The 18,379-nt window shown below is 37.1% G+C and overlaps 1 protein-coding gene across 2 annotated transcripts in view; it reads left to right on the forward strand.

Annotated features, from left to right (window-relative positions):
- Nucleotides 1-18,379, forward strand: part of LOC126872247 (dipeptidase 1-like) — a 236,167-nt gene that overhangs the window by 205,368 nt on the left and 12,420 nt on the right. For both annotated transcript variants that reach the window (XM_050631967.1, XM_050631959.1), the window contains exon 2: nucleotides 8,257-8,586. In XM_050631967.1, coding sequence (XP_050487924.1) covers nucleotides 8,257-8,586 — 330 coding nt within the window. The remainder of the gene's footprint in view (nucleotides 1-8,256; nucleotides 8,587-18,379) is intronic.

Here is an 18,379-nt window from a genome sequence, read left to right on the forward strand (position 1 = left end):
GTGTAGACGATTCGGTATTGGATAACGATCTATATTAACAAATTCGCTGTCGAGAATAGAAGAGAAAATGTCTTCTCAAACTGCGAAGACAAGTCGAAATTTTATATCTTACCCATATTCCTATAAGAGCACAGGAAATTCGAAGGACCGCTCTCTCAGGCTTGCAACTTAGGAGCTAGTAGAAAAGCGTATGTTGTATCAGACGCAACAATGTTACCGCAGTCTGGCGAGTAAGTAGCGCGAGTTCCCGTTTGGTCAGATACTAGATACCACTAAACGACGTTGTTCAGCACTCCAGTGTTTCTCCTTCTTTCGTGTACGGTATCTAACCGTGTTAATCCCTCTTGTATATAAAACGACTAGTGTACTCAACGCTCTGTATTCTGTTCGGATTTTACCCTTACTAGTTTTATATTTTACTATTTTACTGTTACCAGTTTATTATTGCTATTAGCAGTCGACCTATAAAACATTTCTTCTTCATCTAGTATCCATTCTTCGAATGTTCTACAAATAATTGTATGTGGAATTTATATTATATTTATATTATATAATAATCCAGTGACTTCGAAGATTGATTTAGATATAGAAAGGAGATATTTTTAACTTTAATATCGTATTAATTTGATATCTTTAAGAATATGTAAAATATTTATAAAGATAGTTATCTGAAGAAATATCGAATAAAAAATTTGGAATTGCTGATAGATTGCCATTGTATATATCGTTTCATATTTGCACAATAATTATAAGAATAAATATTGTATAATAATTTCATATTTTAATCTTCTTCGTTTTATTTTATTAATTTGTCATTATCCTTAGTAATTGTTATATCGTTAATTCGAGCACGTGATTCTTATAATTTTGTGTTTTTCTAAATGAAATTTATGATAAAAGGTGTGAGATTGCGAGATAAAAAATTTCCTCCGCGCGTTATTAATTTGAAAGTTTTTAAATAACAATCCTTAGGAGAGATATTATTTAATAAATTTTCTTTCGATCAATAAGATATCATTTTTCAGTATTTTCTACGATGCAACGCAATTTCTTCTGGATTCACGTTCTCCACAATTCGGTGTAGCGAAGCTTCATCCTATCGAGAAAAGAAAGCTAAGAGCGTTGTTGGAAAAATCTGTTAATGGAGGTTTACGTGTGTGTAACTATGAGACCTTGCTCTCAGCGTTTCAATTACTATTTCTTCTTTGCCGATTCCATCCGGTCTCAACTTGGGATGCATTAAAAATGGGAGTTTGTCCTCCACGTAAACGAATTCGGACAGGTGATCTTCCTCTTTAATCAAACTACTTCGATCGATCATTCTGTTGGCAAGAGGCAATTCGTCATTTCTTTGATGAATTGCCAGCGGTGACATGATCTTGTTTGACGAACAACGACGCGAAAATCAACCATATACTCTGCTCCCGCATTTAATGTGCAAGCACGTATTACAAATTAATTCACAATTATGTTCGAACGTGTCCTGAAATTTTTGGATCCAATCAAGTGGACAGATTTTTTTTAACGTTTTATACTTATTTTGTCGAAATATACTGTAGCACTTTTATTTATTAATTTATTTAAAATGGATTAAACAGGTGTTGGTTAAGCAGAAAACGATGGTTATTTAACGCGAACTAAATACAATAACGTACTATAATTAAGATAACTAAATAATTAATTTGCAACTCTCCTCACCACGGTTCCAACGCTCTCTCTCTCTCTCTCTCTCTCTCTCTCTCTCTCTCTCACGCGGACCACACTCTCTCGACAACACTAATGTCACGTAAAATAAAAAACAAAATCGAACACTATCACTAGCAGCACTATTTCCCGGACTTCTCGATTCACACTCTCTGGCTTCTCAACTGACACTCTCCGACTTCTCAACTCACACTGACTGTTAATTCGTCTTTCTCCCTTGGCATTCCTTTGTCCTTTATCTTAGCCCCACCACGCACGTGTTTCGCAACCGCCCGTGGCCAGAGTCACGTAAGCCTTTTCCGCGAAACTATTCGATCGAAGGACCGACGATACATCTGTCGCGTAAACTTGAGGGTTATATAATAAAAACAAGATAGCTGAGCCGTAACACAACTATTAACTTTGTTTTTTATTAAACTTTATTTTTCACTTAATATTCACAATTGAGTATACACTGATCGAGTACGCGACTGGTCTAAGTGTAGAAACCGGTAAAGATACATTGACTATTCTAAGGATCGAGAATAAGTGAGTTTTACTGACGATACTGTGTCTGAGGGAAGCTAGAGGTGGGTGTGTCTAAGGACACGGGACCATCGGATTTGTCGATGACTATTTTGGTTAAGAAAGTGAGGGCAGTAGACACCGCTTCCGATTGGATAATAAGAAGGTTGGTGGACCAGGAAGGGTTTTAGCCGCCCTCGAGAGAAAGTCGTTAACGGAAGATACCGAACGTGAGGAATACTATCTTTCCCGTGTCAACCCGTAGCAAACTGTTGAGATATGTATAATTTTCTGTGCTGGACGGGGTTAAATGCGTAGTAGAGATACTTGTATGTGGGTATCAGTGTATGGAGGTATGTGTGTGCGCGGCGTCTCGAAAACAGATGAATGTAAACTAGAGTAACAGTCGGGTATAGAAGAAAGTGCTGAGACGCGTGCAAGTGTGTATCGATAAATATATAAGAAATCGTCCATAAAATAAATGTATTACTATTCTAATATTAATCCCAAGTATAAATTTAGTGATCCTATAACATTATTTCGGCTTCAAAGATCCATAATTCTCAACACAAGCAATAAACGTAAAGGAAACCTGAAACAAAAGATACTTGTTTAGTTTGAAAGATCTTAACTATAAAAATGCCAAGATCCATGGTTGATTCTCAAAACTATTGAGGATACGCGCCAAGGAAGTGGAGACATCTGGCTGCCATCTTGTCCGCGGTGTGTGGCCTGATCTCTGATGTGGATTAATGTTACACATTGTTGGGCCTATCGGCACTTAGGCTTTCTCGCGATATTGTTTATGGTTCACTCGATATCTCTTAGGCCTTTCGTCCATAATACTACAATACGTTGATATACATGTAATAACTTCTTCTAGTTTGACAGCAATGTAATTTCATCAAGTAGATGACCAACCAACCGTAACGTTATTGTGAATTTGTATAATGAATTCCCTACTTTTACTTCCATTTCGTGTTATTATTCGCTATTTATTATCAACTGTAGAAATTTTTGTTCTTCAAGTTGAATAATTTTATATCTTTCCGAATCCTTATGACGATCATCGGTGATAGAAATTTCCTTTTAAACGTCATTTCTGAAAATTTCTTTCCCCGATCGGTCAATTTTCACTTGCCAAAGAAATTCTTTCGGAATAATAGCTTCTTTATGGATTATTGTTAGCCAGGATATTGTCACGACCGGCACACTTCAAACCCGATGGACTGATGATGGAGATAAAGATGTGGCGGCACTCGGCGACAATATTTATCGCCAAAGTGCCTAATGAGCCATCGATATCCCAACGGTTCTTTCGCCGAATGTTCTAGAAGATGGCGTGCGTGGCAACGGTCGCGGACGTCTAACAAACTCAAAGACAGTGGGGATATTGAAGGGTGACAAAAGAAAAATAACCAAATTCGATCGGAAGTCGAGTTGTAAGAGTCAGTCTTGAAAAGTCACGCTTAGAGGTCGGAAGCAAATTGTAAACCAGGTGTTAGAAAAAGAACAAGTTCCTTTTTTTTATTTTTTATCTTAAATTTGTCTTTTTATTTTCTTGTGTTACTTTATGTGACAATATCCTGATCAATTAAAAATATCTACATTATCGAAAAAATAATGAAATGGAATTACAGAATGACTAACATGCTGGAATTAATAATCATTGGTAATCGCAGATGATAATAATCGTGGCAATTCCATTGCTCTCGGTTCGCTGTAACAAATGAAATTAAACAAACGCGAATACTCTAAAGATAATAATCATCGCTATAATTTTATTCCTCTCGGTTCTCAATAACAAATATGATAAAATTACACAACCACTAACAAACTGATCATATCGAATCATCGTTATAATTTAATCATCATCATTGATAATCGTTACGATTCTATTCCTCTCAAATGTCGATAACAACTGTGATAAAATTAAACCATCGTTGTTAAACTGAAATCAATAATAATCGTTACAACTTCGTTTCTCTCGGTTCTAAATAATTCCACGAAAAAAAAAAAAAAAACTGAATTTCTCTGTGTTCGATCGAGGACCGGACAGAGGGCAGAATAATTGGAAAGGAAAGATAAAGCGATCCCTTTTTCTCCATCGTGCACTCTGACGTGCTTTGAAAAACTCTTACCTTGAACAGACGTTTCGCGAAAAGGAATTCGTGCTCCTTTGACGAGGATCATAAACTATTCAGCTCCTGCAGCATCGCGATGACAGTTCACCGTGTCCCTGGGAATATTTGCAACTCACAGGATGAAACAGTAAATTATTTCTGGACGAAAACATCAAAGCTTTCTCCGGTCCTCTTCAGTTACCATTGCTCACCTTCAGCTCTTTGGATATCGCGTTCCTTTTCTCCCTTTAGAGAATCGCTGGCTGAGAGTGCGCACGACATTCCCGGTTGGATTACATTTTACATCCAGTTGGATTATATCGGCGAGATACATTTCCGGCCGCTATTATAAAATCTCTGTATTCAGATGGAAAGTAACGATCGAAGCAATTTTATTGTCACTCCAGATATCTTTGAACGTGATGTACGGATTCGTTCGTTGATCTGCCATAATTTAGCCTCGGCTTCAAATAACATCAAATCGACGCCTTCACCATTGTCACGACTGGCACAGTTCAAAACCGGAGATAAAGATGTAAAGGCACTTGGCAACAATGTATATCGCCGAAGCGAAGTGCCGAATGAATCATCAATATCCCAACGGTGTTTCCGTCGAATGTTCTAGAAGATGGCGTCGTGCGTGGCAACGGTCGCGGTCGCCTAACAAACTCGAGGACAGTGGGGATATTGAGGGGTGAGGGGTGATCGGAAGTCGAGTTGTAAGAGTCAGTCTTGAAAAGTCACGCTTAGAGGTCGGAAGCAAATTGTAAACCAAGTGTTAGAAAAAAAAATAAAGTTCCTTTTTTATTTTTCATCTTAAATTTGTTTTTTTTTTCTATTTTTTTTTTTTTTTTTTGTGTGTTATTTTACGTGACACCGTCTTCTCGACGTCGAAAAATCGATTACTACGAAAGAAATATTCGAACTGAAAAACTTTCACGATCACAAATTCTAATCTACGATTTATCGTCGATATACAGGGTGGCTGGTAACTGGTGGAACAAGCGGAAAGGGGATGATTCTACGCGAAAAAAGAAATCGAAAATATAGAATAAAAAATTTTTTTTTAATTTTTCTATCGAGACAACGATCTACAGTGAGATCCGTTATAACGAGACGCGATAAAGTGCACGCGTACCGAGCGAGAATTCAAAGTCGATTTTCTCGAAAACAAAGCCTCAAACGAAAAATTTTTATTCTATATTTTCGACTTCTTTTTTCACGTAGAATCACCCCCTTTCCGCTTGTACCACCAGTTACCAACCACCCTGTATGTTTTCGTGATTATTGGAACGAAAAATACACGTTGTTAAGACATTTATCGTATGTTTCGATAAGGTAGCAGAAAGAGTTAGATAGACATTGGCAAATACCGGTGTGTACTGTGGGATTTCATTCTCAGTTTGACCGTTATAACTGCGAGTTTAGCCGGTCAATCGCTTGATTGAACCATAGTCTGGATTTGGCTGAGGTTACGACCGAGAAAGATCTTCGATAACCGAATCTCAGGATCGATGAAGCTCTAATCAAGCTGATTCTCGGGTAATGGGACGGAAGGGAGTTTGGCAGTAATTGGGCAGAAGTGAAATTAATTAGGACACGTTTATAGAAACGTATTCAGATCTGTTTTTGATGATATCTGGTGCGTACTCTTAGGGTTTTAAGCGATAACGTTATTCATTTCGTTTCTTCGGATTGTGTTTTTCATCGATAAGCATTAAATATGTATTTGAACAATCCTTTCGGCGAGGAATTAATTATTATAAATTTATTAATTCGTTCATTTGCAAGTTAAATTTGTCTGTTAAATTGTGAAATTTCTTTAATTATTTATTTCATTTCATTTTGTATTAACAGACCTTTAAGCGACAAATGTTTCAATGTTATCAATTTAATTGAAGAAATTTAACAAACTATATCTCTGATACATCATTTTTTCACGTTCTTTGTAACAAATCGTCCAAGCCAAAATGAGAAAAGTTTACTTGCCAACGTCAGAGGAATTAAGTAAAAAACTTATTCTCGACTTGGTATTTATGGCTCGTACGATTAGCTACAGAACCGTCCCTAATGGCAGTCATAAAACCATGATCCGCCAGTAAATTGTTAGAATCATATGGCTCAAGTTTACCTGGAAGGATCCCAAAACGTAATTTCACCTCGCTACTGGAAAAGACGTCGAGGAGGTAAATTCTTCGTAACTAATGGAATTCAAATTATGTATATGTGTCTACATAGCTATATATGTATACGTTCATTCGGTAACTGGGAAACTTTTAGCCTCCATAACTTCGAAAATATTCACATTTCTCACACGCGTTATATACACACGCATGTAAGAAACGTGATATCAATAAGTACGTCATTTAATCTTCTTCTTCAATTTCTACTACGTGATTTAATCAAATACCTTCGATATGAAATTTTCTAATATCTTTGGATCTGCAAAAATTCTATATTTCTAAACCCATATTTTTACGTATTGTATTTAAAAGTTTTCTATGTATCTGAAATGTTCAATCTTCAAAAATTGTATTTCTTTTTCTTCGGCCTTTGCAACATTCTTCTTAACATCATCTCCGGATTGTTTCAGTATTATTTATTCACTGTGAATGTTTATGCGAATTCAGGTTTCTCTATGTACAACTAAAGAAAGAAATAGAATTTAAATAAATATTTGTTTCATTTTTAAGCACTATAATGTATATATTTATTAAGGACAGAAAGTGTAATAGTTTAAATTGGCAGAGTTCTCCAAGTTTCGCTTTTTTACTATTGTATTTGTTGTTCTACTACATCCTATGTGTTCCATTCAATGATTTTTGTAAAAAATACAACTTGCAGATAGCATAGAAAAATATACATTTATTCTTTCAACTTCTTTAAATTTTATAAAAACTGTCAAAAATACAGTCCAACGATCAATGGAACAACGACAAATATTTGTTCAATTTTTAAATATTATACTATACATATTTATTTATTTATTTATTTTTCGGTTTCACAGCCTAGAAAAAGGACTTGGCTTACATATTTCTGACTCTCGCTCGTTCTCATAATTTAATGAGAGCCTCCAAAGACCCACACTTATCCAAACTGCCATCCCAAACACACGTATCTCATCTTGTATCTAATACTAACACTTAAACATATATATCTTCGTTTCTCTATACACTATACATATACGTTACTTAATCTAACACTGTCGCATAGCTATGTTTCGCTTAGTTCAATACTTAAAATACCACAAACAATACAAACCACAATAAAATTTGCTTTACCTCCTGTACATTCTTACGTATTTAAATCGCAGCCTGTAAATGCACAAACATCTGTCGTTGTGGATTTTCATGTATTTACGAGAAACTTAAAGGTAGAGGAATAGAATGCATACGATGTATTAGGTCGTTCGAAAAGTTTCTTTCGTTTTATAAGAAAATAACGGATGCACAACATTTTCCGTGTTATATTATTTTATCGAATTACGTATGATTCATTTCGTTCTATCAAGATAAAGATTGCAACGTTCGACGGATTAGGTTTCATGTTTGTATAAAGATACGTTGTCGTAAAACACGCGTCTGTAAAAGAAAGACACTCTCCGGACAACCTGATATAAAAACGTATATAACGCATCCAAAGTTAGATATTTTACAGCCGAGACAAATTCCTTTCTCGCAGTTTAAATTCCATTTTTCCTATCGTACTGGAAAACATACGAACTTCTATAGATTATTCGCCATCTATTAATCATCCGACATCAAAAGCTCCAACATTCCTCTGACCGGGAATGAATGAAACATTCAAATATTTTCCTCCGCCCATGGAATTCCACAACCTTCGAGCTAACTTACTATTATCCCAGTTGTTGGAATGTTCTTCGATAATTGCTGACTAACCACCGATAATCGAACCGGTGTTCCAGTGTGGCGGTCAGAGCGGTGTCTGGACAGCAAGCGTGATCATACTGTCAATCGGAAGCTGGGTCGGGAAAGTTGGCCCACGACCAGCCGATGGCGAGACTGCACACCTGACATCGCCCAAGGAAAGGTTGGAGACCGTGCGGCAGGTTCTTTCCGAGGTGCCTTTGATCGACGGCCACAATGATCTGCCCTGGAACATTAGAAACTTCGTTCACAACCAACTGGCCGAATTCGATTTCGACAAGGATCTACGACAGGTCGCGCCTTGGAGCAAGAGCGCCTGGAGTCAAACTGACTTGGTTAGGCTACGTCAAGGCATGGTCGGCGGTCAGGTAATTATCTTAATTACAAATAGTCCGATTATCCATCGACGGTGCTTGATAATTACGGTTGGCTACGAAAGATATGTGGTGTATAAGTCGTGTCCGTGATGATTTTGTGGCTGGTGGCTGTAGATGTCGCTGCTGCTGGGGGTACTGCTATATTTTCTTCCTATTTAGAATCGTGGAATAAAAATCGAACTTCGGTCGCTGGGATTCGATCCCGCGTTCCGACGTTCGTAACCTAATGAGCTAACCACTGCGCTACCGTCGTCCGTTAGTTGTTTACGTCGAGTGGCGGTATTTGTGCTGTCGAGTGCCGCCACAGATATTTACACGCCATTGCGTCTATTATGGTATTCGAAAAACAGACCTAATTGGTTAGGTCTAAGCATGTTAAATTTCGTATTATTTTGTAGCAACCTCGTGTGACTATCAAAAATTTTATACTATGAAAATGAAACGTAGAACCTGATTAAAAGACGTTTAATTGGAAAATTAAGCTCAATAATTTCTTAGCCACTGTAATATTACGTTAGGTATTTAATTTTGAGCGTTTCAGGGACCGAACTATCCGTGTCTCTTGCCTGCTCCATTCTGCGTATATTATCTGCTTTGGTTTGGTGTATGTTCGAAACAATTTGATTAAACGAAGCGACTGTTATTGGCACAATGAAAGGATTTCGATCCGATTCATCATAACATATCGACGCGTTAACGCATCGATTTAACGCGTGATTCGTGAAAGTTGATCAAAATAATTTTACACAGATGGAATTAAAAAGACGTGTGATAAGGATGATCGTCTCCCTTCGCCTTCGCAGATCCGCTCAAACGTTCGTTTCTGTTCACTTTTTTTCTAGTTAATTATCTGGAGAAAAAAAAGATTCGAGAATTAAATTCTCGAAGCGGTAAATAAATAAATAAATATCAACAAACGCATTCGATAAACGAATAGGGAAGAGAATTTGCGTTTAAAGTTCGACTCTTCTATTACCCGATCAACCACTTCCTTTGCTCCAGACTTAAAAATATCAAAGCTTAAAAATAGCAAAGTGTCTGAAGAATAAATCGGTGTTTACCATATAATTAAACACAGGGGTTACTTCGGGTTACTCGTCTGGGACAAGTTGAATGCATCGATTAACGTCACAAAGCCTTGGAAACTCGTCACGCTCGACCATGGTGCACAAACACACGTACACGTTGTGTACAAGCATACCGATTTACCCAGCAACATGCTTACAGCCACGTAACCAAAGAATTACGGAAAATTAAAGGAGAAATATTTTCGCAGCACGTTCGCGCATATTTCTCTGTGAACTGAAAAACTTAGGCAAAAGAAGAGAATAATAAAACAAGCCGGCTAGCTACCCCGTGAAATTCGTTCAGTTGTTTATTTGGCCAACTAGAAGGAACGTTGTAATTAATCAGCAGCCTCTTTGCAGGGCCGATCTGCCTCGGTGCATGAACAGTTTTCCCAAACTTCCTCGATCTCACGAAAACGATTTTGCTTGCACACAGTTTCGATAGTAGTTGAACGATTACCATGCAAAACTTTTACGTTCATATCGTATGTGCTGTATAAAACATTTAAAAATTTGATTAGCATTGCAACGAGACAGGTAATCACGATTATACCTGTAGTATTTGTAATCAATCTAAAAATGTATGTAGTATCGTGGAAACAAAGGCTTGTGGCGGCACTCGACAGTAAATACCACTACTCGACACTAACTAGTGTCGGACGACGGCAGCGCAGTGGTTAGCGTTTTTGGTTACGAACGTTCGGAACTCGGGTTCGAATCCCGGCGACAGGAGTCCGGTTTTTCTTCCACGATACAAAAATCCTAAGCACACAGAATAAAATTACCCTCCATAAGACCGCGTAATAAAACCACAGTCTGGTCCCTACGGAATCCAAATATGGGGAACAGCAAGTAAATTATTCTAACATTGAAATACTTCAACGCTTGCAATCGAAAACGCTTAAGATCCATTATAAATGCACCCTTGGTACGTGACCAACGAAACTAATACACTATACTAACACTAAAACTACTACTAGAACCAGCCAAAATGATTGGTCTTTTAATCCATCTGGAATCATAATCCCTAAACGAGGATTATTGACACATTTATAAAATTGTAGAACCAGTCGTTTTGACTGGTGTGGTATAGCTAGTGTTAGCATCTAACGATCGATGCGGAATTTTCCTGATAACCGATATCACCATATCGAATGAAACGCGGTACAAATTTTAAAAACTTGTGGGAAGTTGTAGAAAACGAAGAAACTGGTTAATTGGGGTTCGATAAACAGGTTGCAGGACCCTTTTACACTTTGACAAGTACCATTCATTTTCACTGGTATTGGTATAAGTAGCCTTGATACAAAGTTATTTTTACTTTGAATACATAAAAAACAAAATAAAACTCGTTATATTAGCCTTTTAGTTACCGTTGCGAAAGTCATTACATCATTGCGGGGAAAAAAAATATGACACGAAGTAGGAATTTTAAAATAAAATTGTAAAACCAGTCAATTTAACTGGTGTGGCAGTTTTAGTGTCAATTCTCATCTTCGATACGCCCATAGATGGGGGAAAATAAGATTCGCGAAGGAGATTAGTAAAATACGTAATCGTACAAGAAGTTTATCCTTCGACCTTAATCCACCCTATAAAACAACCCTCTTTTGGCAAACTGTAGCTTATTATCGTCGATATCTCCCCTATATCTCGCGATAGCTTTAACGTTTTTCCCCCTCGAGTTGGCTGATCCTTTGAACAGGGATCACCAGCGTCAAACAAAAATTCTGATCGGATTATTTGCGCCGAAGATGTGGTTCCGTAAAACAAGCATAATCCTTTGGTATCAAGGCGATTTATCGGGACAGAATATCAAAGATATGGCGAACTAAACAGATTTAACGTATTGATCAGTCGTTGAATCTGAAGCGCCCGGAGCACGTTTATAAGCTCGATCGTGACTTGCGGTGCAGGCGGCAGGACATTTGACCTCTCGCGTGTTTAACCTATTCGTCCGAAAGTGCGATAGGAAACGGAACGTTTCGCAGTTGAAGAGAACAGGTGGTTCGTATACACTGTCGCACGAAAATTTACAATCGTGCGGCGTTTATTGTTAGTCGTTTGACCGTTTTCTAATCGTAACTAAGTTTTGTGACAGCATATGTTGGATTAATACGTTATAAAATATAAAATAAAGGAATATAAGATTTTTATATATATATTAGGTTGTCCGAAAAGTTTCTTTCGTTTTATGAGGAAATAATAGACGCACAACGTTTTTTGTTTTATATTATCTTGTCGAATCACGTACGATCCATTTTGTATTGTTGAGATAAACATCGCGATATTTCATAGACTTGGTTTCAAGTTTGTACGAAGGTTCACTGTTGTAAAGAACACGTTTGCGAAAGAAAGACACTTTCCGGACAATCTGATATAACATAGAATATTAATATACAATTTTGACAGTTTAATATTTGATTAAATTTGAGTTATCTTTTATTCAGGAGGAATTACTTATATGTGTTATATCCAAAAACATTGAAACGTACGGATGCTGCAATGGATCACTTTTAGAGGAGGAATTGTTATTAAATCTTCCTAGTTATATAAAAACACTCCATTTGTCGTTGATGAAGTTTAACAGTTTTTATATAATTTGCAAAAATTGAAAGAATAAATGTATATTTTTATATGTTAGTCGTATTTTTTTAATAATATCTTTGGATGGAACATATAGGATGTAGTAGAATGACAAATACAATGCTGCTGCTAGGATACAAGAATGTTGCAATAGATAATCACTTATAAAGGAGGAATTGTTATTAAATCTTCCTAGTTATATAAAAACACTCCATTTGTCGTTGATGAGGTTTAACAGTTTTTATATAATTTGCAAAAATTGAAAGAATAAATGTATATTTTTATATGTTAGTCGTATTTTTTTAATAATATCCTTGTATGGAACATATAGGATGTAGTAGAATGTCAAATACAATAGCAAAAAAGCAAACTTTAGAGAAATTGTGTCACGTGTCATATGTTTGTCACCATATATTTATTTATTGCAATATATGCCCTTTTCTCAGAGAATATTGATCTCAGAACTAAAGTGTATTTTCTCTGTATGTAAAATTATTCTGCCAATTAAAGTAATTACTCTTTCTGTGCTTAATGGATGATTAGATTTTGCAAAATGAATATTTAAAAGATTGAATAAAACGCTACTGACACGTAAAACGTCAAAGGGAAAGTTGCTGATGAAATGTTAACGTACACTATATGGGAAAATTCATAATGAAAAGGGGAACACTGAAAAGAACCGCATCCGGAATACTTAATTGCAAAACCGTTTACCAGAATCTGTATGTCCACTTCATTAAATCCTATTCGACTAATTTCGCTCTAACAGAGGAACCATTACGATGAAACAGCGTTGCAAATAACCTTCCATGTCGATTGAAGAGAATAACTTCTATACCCTGCTTACCATTGGATTACCGTGAAAGTCTTTTCCAGTCTCGTTTGCCTACGCTTTAAAACCTTTCAGAGCTTAAAAGCTGTACGAAAATAAAAAGTAACGCTTTCAGTAATTACTACCAGGTATAATAAAAGCTATCTCGAGAATATTGCTGTATTACACAAAAAGAAAGGAAACTTTCAGCTGGATCGTATCGATAACAGAAAAACATATTTTCTCCAAATATCCAGTTTCCTCTAAGACACAAATTTTCTTTGGTTCGTCTTTCGCTATTAATGAAAGCAGATATGCACAGAATGTATCGTCACACATTTATACATATTCGTGTGAACACGATTATTTATAACATACTAAGTACCTTCATTTTTTAACATCTTTCATAAATTAACAAAACAAAAATTAAATTACGAAAGAAGAACGAATAAAATCAGACAATTGTACGGTTTCTTTTAAAATTTCTTGAAAAATATCTATATATCACGGCTCTAAAGTAAATATAAACGCTTGTTTATTTATGATAGAGTATAATTCGTTGGCAAAATTATAAACTAAGAGACTCGGACGTTGTTCTTATTCTTGTTAGCTGCCGTACAATATTTATGTCGCGATAAAGTTTATTTATTTTCGAACACGATTATCTAACAAAAAGCATTACCATTTAAGGAATACGGTGTCCTCGACTCGTTTGAATGTCAAACTACGCAGAAACATAAAAAAGGATACATTTCTCTACGATAGAGAAACTATCCTGATTAATTCTAATTAAATTTCATATCGCGTCATACGGATACATATACCATATGATATATTTGTTTGTTATTTCACAGAAACTCCAAGCAAGTAGTAAATACTTAATCTGTAATTAGTTTGCCATTAATTATCAATATTTGATACTATCAATACGAACGATACTTAGGAACGTCGGTGTACATAGGAAACGCTCGCAGTTTCATACGAGTCAGAATACGCAGAAGATGAAAATCGGAAATAGCTTCTGCCTATTTACTTCTCCATTAATTAATAACATTCTGTACCGTTCATACAAACCCACGAAATTATGCCCGTGCGATGTTTACGAACGATAGCGTACGTATAGAACGTTTGGAATTTCACGCGAGACAGCGTGTAAAGGGCAGAAATCGGACGGACGGTCGACGCAATATTCGTCGTTCGGTGAGAGCCGTTTGAAATCCGGCAAGCAACGTTTCAGCGCAGCGAGCTGGATATACCCGGGAGCGGCAATATTAAGAAAGACAAGGCTGCCGCGAGATGACACAGAAAACGTTGCTTCTTCGCCAAGGTAACCGTGTAACGCGACACACATAATGAAACACACGGCAACGATAGTGTGCACTAGCTGGCGAAACAGAAAACGGCCCGATATTACGTTGCACAAACACGAGCAAGCCCGATATCATCCCTCTCTGCGCGTTGCGCCAGCGTTTTCCACCGCAAGCTCGTTACCGGTTCTCCAGGTTTTCTGACTGCTTCTTTTTACGTAGCAGCTACCTAGCCGGTTGGCTTTCTTCCTGCTCGGCTGTTTCTCGTTTTTCCTCTTCTCCTTTTGCCACGTTCGCGCTGGATATGCCATTACCGCGCCACCCAGCCGAGCATTCGTCGCAGCAACCAACGATCCTGAGAATCGTCAGCGGAATCGCGACGCGTATCCCCACCTACGAAACGTACGATAGAATTTAGAGAACGAGATTGTACGATGTTTCGCGGTTTAGTTTTCCACTCGGTTGAAGATAGTTTGCGTCTTAGGAGACAACACGAACGAGTCAACTGTCGAGAATAATAACGTTAGGATAAAGCAGGTTTGATGGAGTCTGGCAAACTGCAATATATTAGCGTAAGATCTTCACTATAATTAGTTTATTTACAATAAACGGATTAAACAGATGTTGGTTAAATAGGAAACGATGATTGTTTAACGCGAACTAATCACAATAACGTATTATAATTAAGACAACTAGATAGTTAATTTGCAACTCGCGTCAACACGGATCCAACGCTCTCTCGCGCGGACCACATTCTCTCGAGAACGCTAGCAACGCTATCTCCCTGACACTTCTCGATTCACACTCTCTGGCTTCTCAACTCGCACTCTCCGACTTCTCAACTCACACTGACTGTTAATTCGTCTTTCTCCCTTAGCGTCCCTTTGTCTTTTATCTTAGCCCCACCACGCACGTGTTCCGCAATCGCTCGTGGCCAGAGTCACGCAAACCTTTCCCACGAAACTATTCGATCGAAGGATCGACGTTACATCGTTGGGCCAGTCGGCACTTCGGCTTTCTCGCGACATTGTTTATAGTTCGCCCGATATCTCTTAGGTCTTTCGTCCACGATACTACATTAGGTTGTCCGGAAAGTGTCTTTCTTTTATAGACGCGTCTTTTACAATACAAACAATAGAAATTTTAATACAAACACGAAACCTAATCTGTCGAACGTCGTAATCTTTATCTTGATAAAACAAAATGGATCATACGTAATTCGATAAAATAATATAAAACGGAACATGTTGTGCACCATTATTTCCTTATAAAACGAAAGAAGCTTTTCGTATGACCTAATATCTTTTAATTCAACTTTGCACACCGAGTAGTCAAAGTTGTAGGTGGCTACATCATTAGTCCGTAAAATCAGAATAAAACTCGATTTATCTGAATTTGTCGACGGGCAAGTAATTTATGTAATTGGAGTTCGTTTAATAGGAGATCACCGATTTTCCTCGTTACCCATTATTTTTCCTTCGTATAATAGGGGCTCGCGTTCAGACAAGTGAATCGAGCCGGCAGAAGTTCGGCTGATCGGACATTAACTGGAATTTCGTTCGAATAAATGGAGTCCAGATGAACGTGGTTCTACCGTAATAACGAACGAATTGAAAAATATTGTGCACTTTAGATCTAACGAGATTAGGGAGTGCAAGTAAAGCCTAAAAATTGGAAAATGCTATTGTCCATTTTAGGTCCAACCACTATGGGGAACAGCGAGTAATTCCAACATAGAAATTCTTCGACGATTCCAATCAAAAACTCTAAGATCCTTAATAGATGCACCTTAGTATGTTACCAACGAAACGATACATCGCGACCTTAAGATACCTACAGTTAAAGAAAAAATATCCAAATTCGGTAATAGATATAACATAAGAATTAACTATTGGGCTTATATAGGCTATAGGCTTACTATAGGCCGTGTTCCTAACCGTCTTCCTTGGTACTACAGTGTCGCAGACAGATCGTCTTACATGACCGTCGAGATATACACAAAATAGAGATAAACGCATAGTTGTCGTCAAGCAGCGAGTTCTAGAAACATCGATTCGCCTTCGGTCCGTTATTTTACACAAAGAAGGTGGCATACGTGATCATAGGCGCGAACGGTTGCGAGAACCGAGCGTGGTGGGGGTCGTCTCCCAGAGAAGGACAAAACCGAAGGGCAGTCAGTGGCAAATGAGGATTCAAACGGAGTGTATCGAGAGATTCGGACGAATAAAATCCAAAACAAACTAATTGTATCATCGTTAAATCATTTGTGACGTGTTCATTATAATTTTAAATATTGTTGGAAATAGAAGCTTATATTAACCCTGTTAATTCAGTGTTACAATCATTTGAACTACCTCTGTTATCTTAATCGAAACAGGGCAACGACTGATTCGCGGCGTCGATTATCAGAATTGTAGCAAGGATTTACGCGTTTCTTCGCGAATGTTCGTAACACCACTAGTTATTCAATTAATTGACACGACCGATTAGATCCGCAGGTTAAAAAGACATTACCCTTTAGATTTAAACGTTAGATTCAGGTGGAACCAAACATACGATAATCATTTATTATTCACGTTATAGTACCACGCTAGAATAATTTACTTATAATTCTCAATGAAAATTGATTGTAAGCTACTTCCAAATAAAAAGAAAAAGGTCCAACCAGAGAAAATATCAAGAACTGTCGTAGAAACAAAGTGATATGTACACGCCAGCGAATTACGATAATAACAAGTTAACAACGTTGAACGAATTTCTTATTTTCTTACGAGTCCATCTATGCTGATAGAAGAGTATTACGAAAATTGAATCAGAAAATAAGTTTCAACGAACGTGTAATTCATTCGTTTCCAGTTGCACTTGTTTCTCCCTAAGGAAAACAGAAGTCCGCCACAAGGAACCATAAAGGAAACCAATCTCCGCTCCCAGGCGAGGACTGTATACGTAAGAGAAAACGGAAGATGAAAAAATGTTCTATGTTCTGGTACATCATCTTCCGTATATTGCGTAACCACAACGCAACAATTTTCTTTTTCGATGTCCCTCCTATCAGCTTTGCATTTTCTGTCTTACACGACCAACTCTCGTCTTCAATTTTCTGCAAATTCAATTTATTCTGTGGCGAAAAATAATTTCCTACTTGCCCGGACAAGACGAGTTTCGATTACGAATAATCAAAATGAAAATAAAAATAGATGGAGGCGAAGATAAATTATCGAACTGTTTTTTAACTTCGGTATGCGTGTCAAAAATTTCGATTCGATTCGTTTAATCATTCAACGAAAGCAACGGAGTTTCACCTGCTATTTATTTATTATTTATTATTCATAATTCGAAGCTTTCGCTCGTCGATAAAAATTCATTACTCGTTGCGTTGTTCGAAAACAACGAAAATATCAAACCTAAGAGGAAATCGATATTTCAGAGAACGCGTGAAAAATGTTATATCACGCATTGTCCAGTCTTATTATTGAAATGAATCTAAAAATTGTGAAACCAATAAAACTGCAAATAATCGATCGCTACTTCCAAAGTTTCATCGTCACTGAAATTTCAAACTTAGAAAGCTCCGTCGTCGTAAAAGTTCTTTGGTATTCGTTATGATCCATCGACGCGTTTCGTTACGTTCAAAGAATTCTGAAAATAACTGTAAATTTGAGATCGAATTAAATTAGAAAATGGATACGACGAGAGACAACGAGAAATTGACATATTCGTATCTTCATTTTTATTCGAAATTGAACCTCGCCAGTTGCTATAACTATATCGTTGCAATCTTTGTGGCCCGATTAACCGCAAGTTACAACGAATTTTCATGCAGACGATTATTTATGGACGCTACGTGATACCATATTCGCGGTACGATGAATCACGAGCGTAGAACCACCCTCGTAAAATTTGTCACAGTTTCGCAGGATAAAGTAATACGTAATAAATTGGAGTACAATAATGGACAACGATCTTATTAAACTGCAATAATGAACCAAAATTCGAGCAGCGTTCCCCATCGA

Source organism: Bombus huntii, chromosome 1 (assembly GCF_024542735.1).
Source record: "Bombus huntii isolate Logan2020A chromosome 1, iyBomHunt1.1, whole genome shotgun sequence".
Lineage (NCBI taxonomy): Eukaryota > Metazoa > Arthropoda > Insecta > Hymenoptera > Apidae > Bombus > Bombus huntii.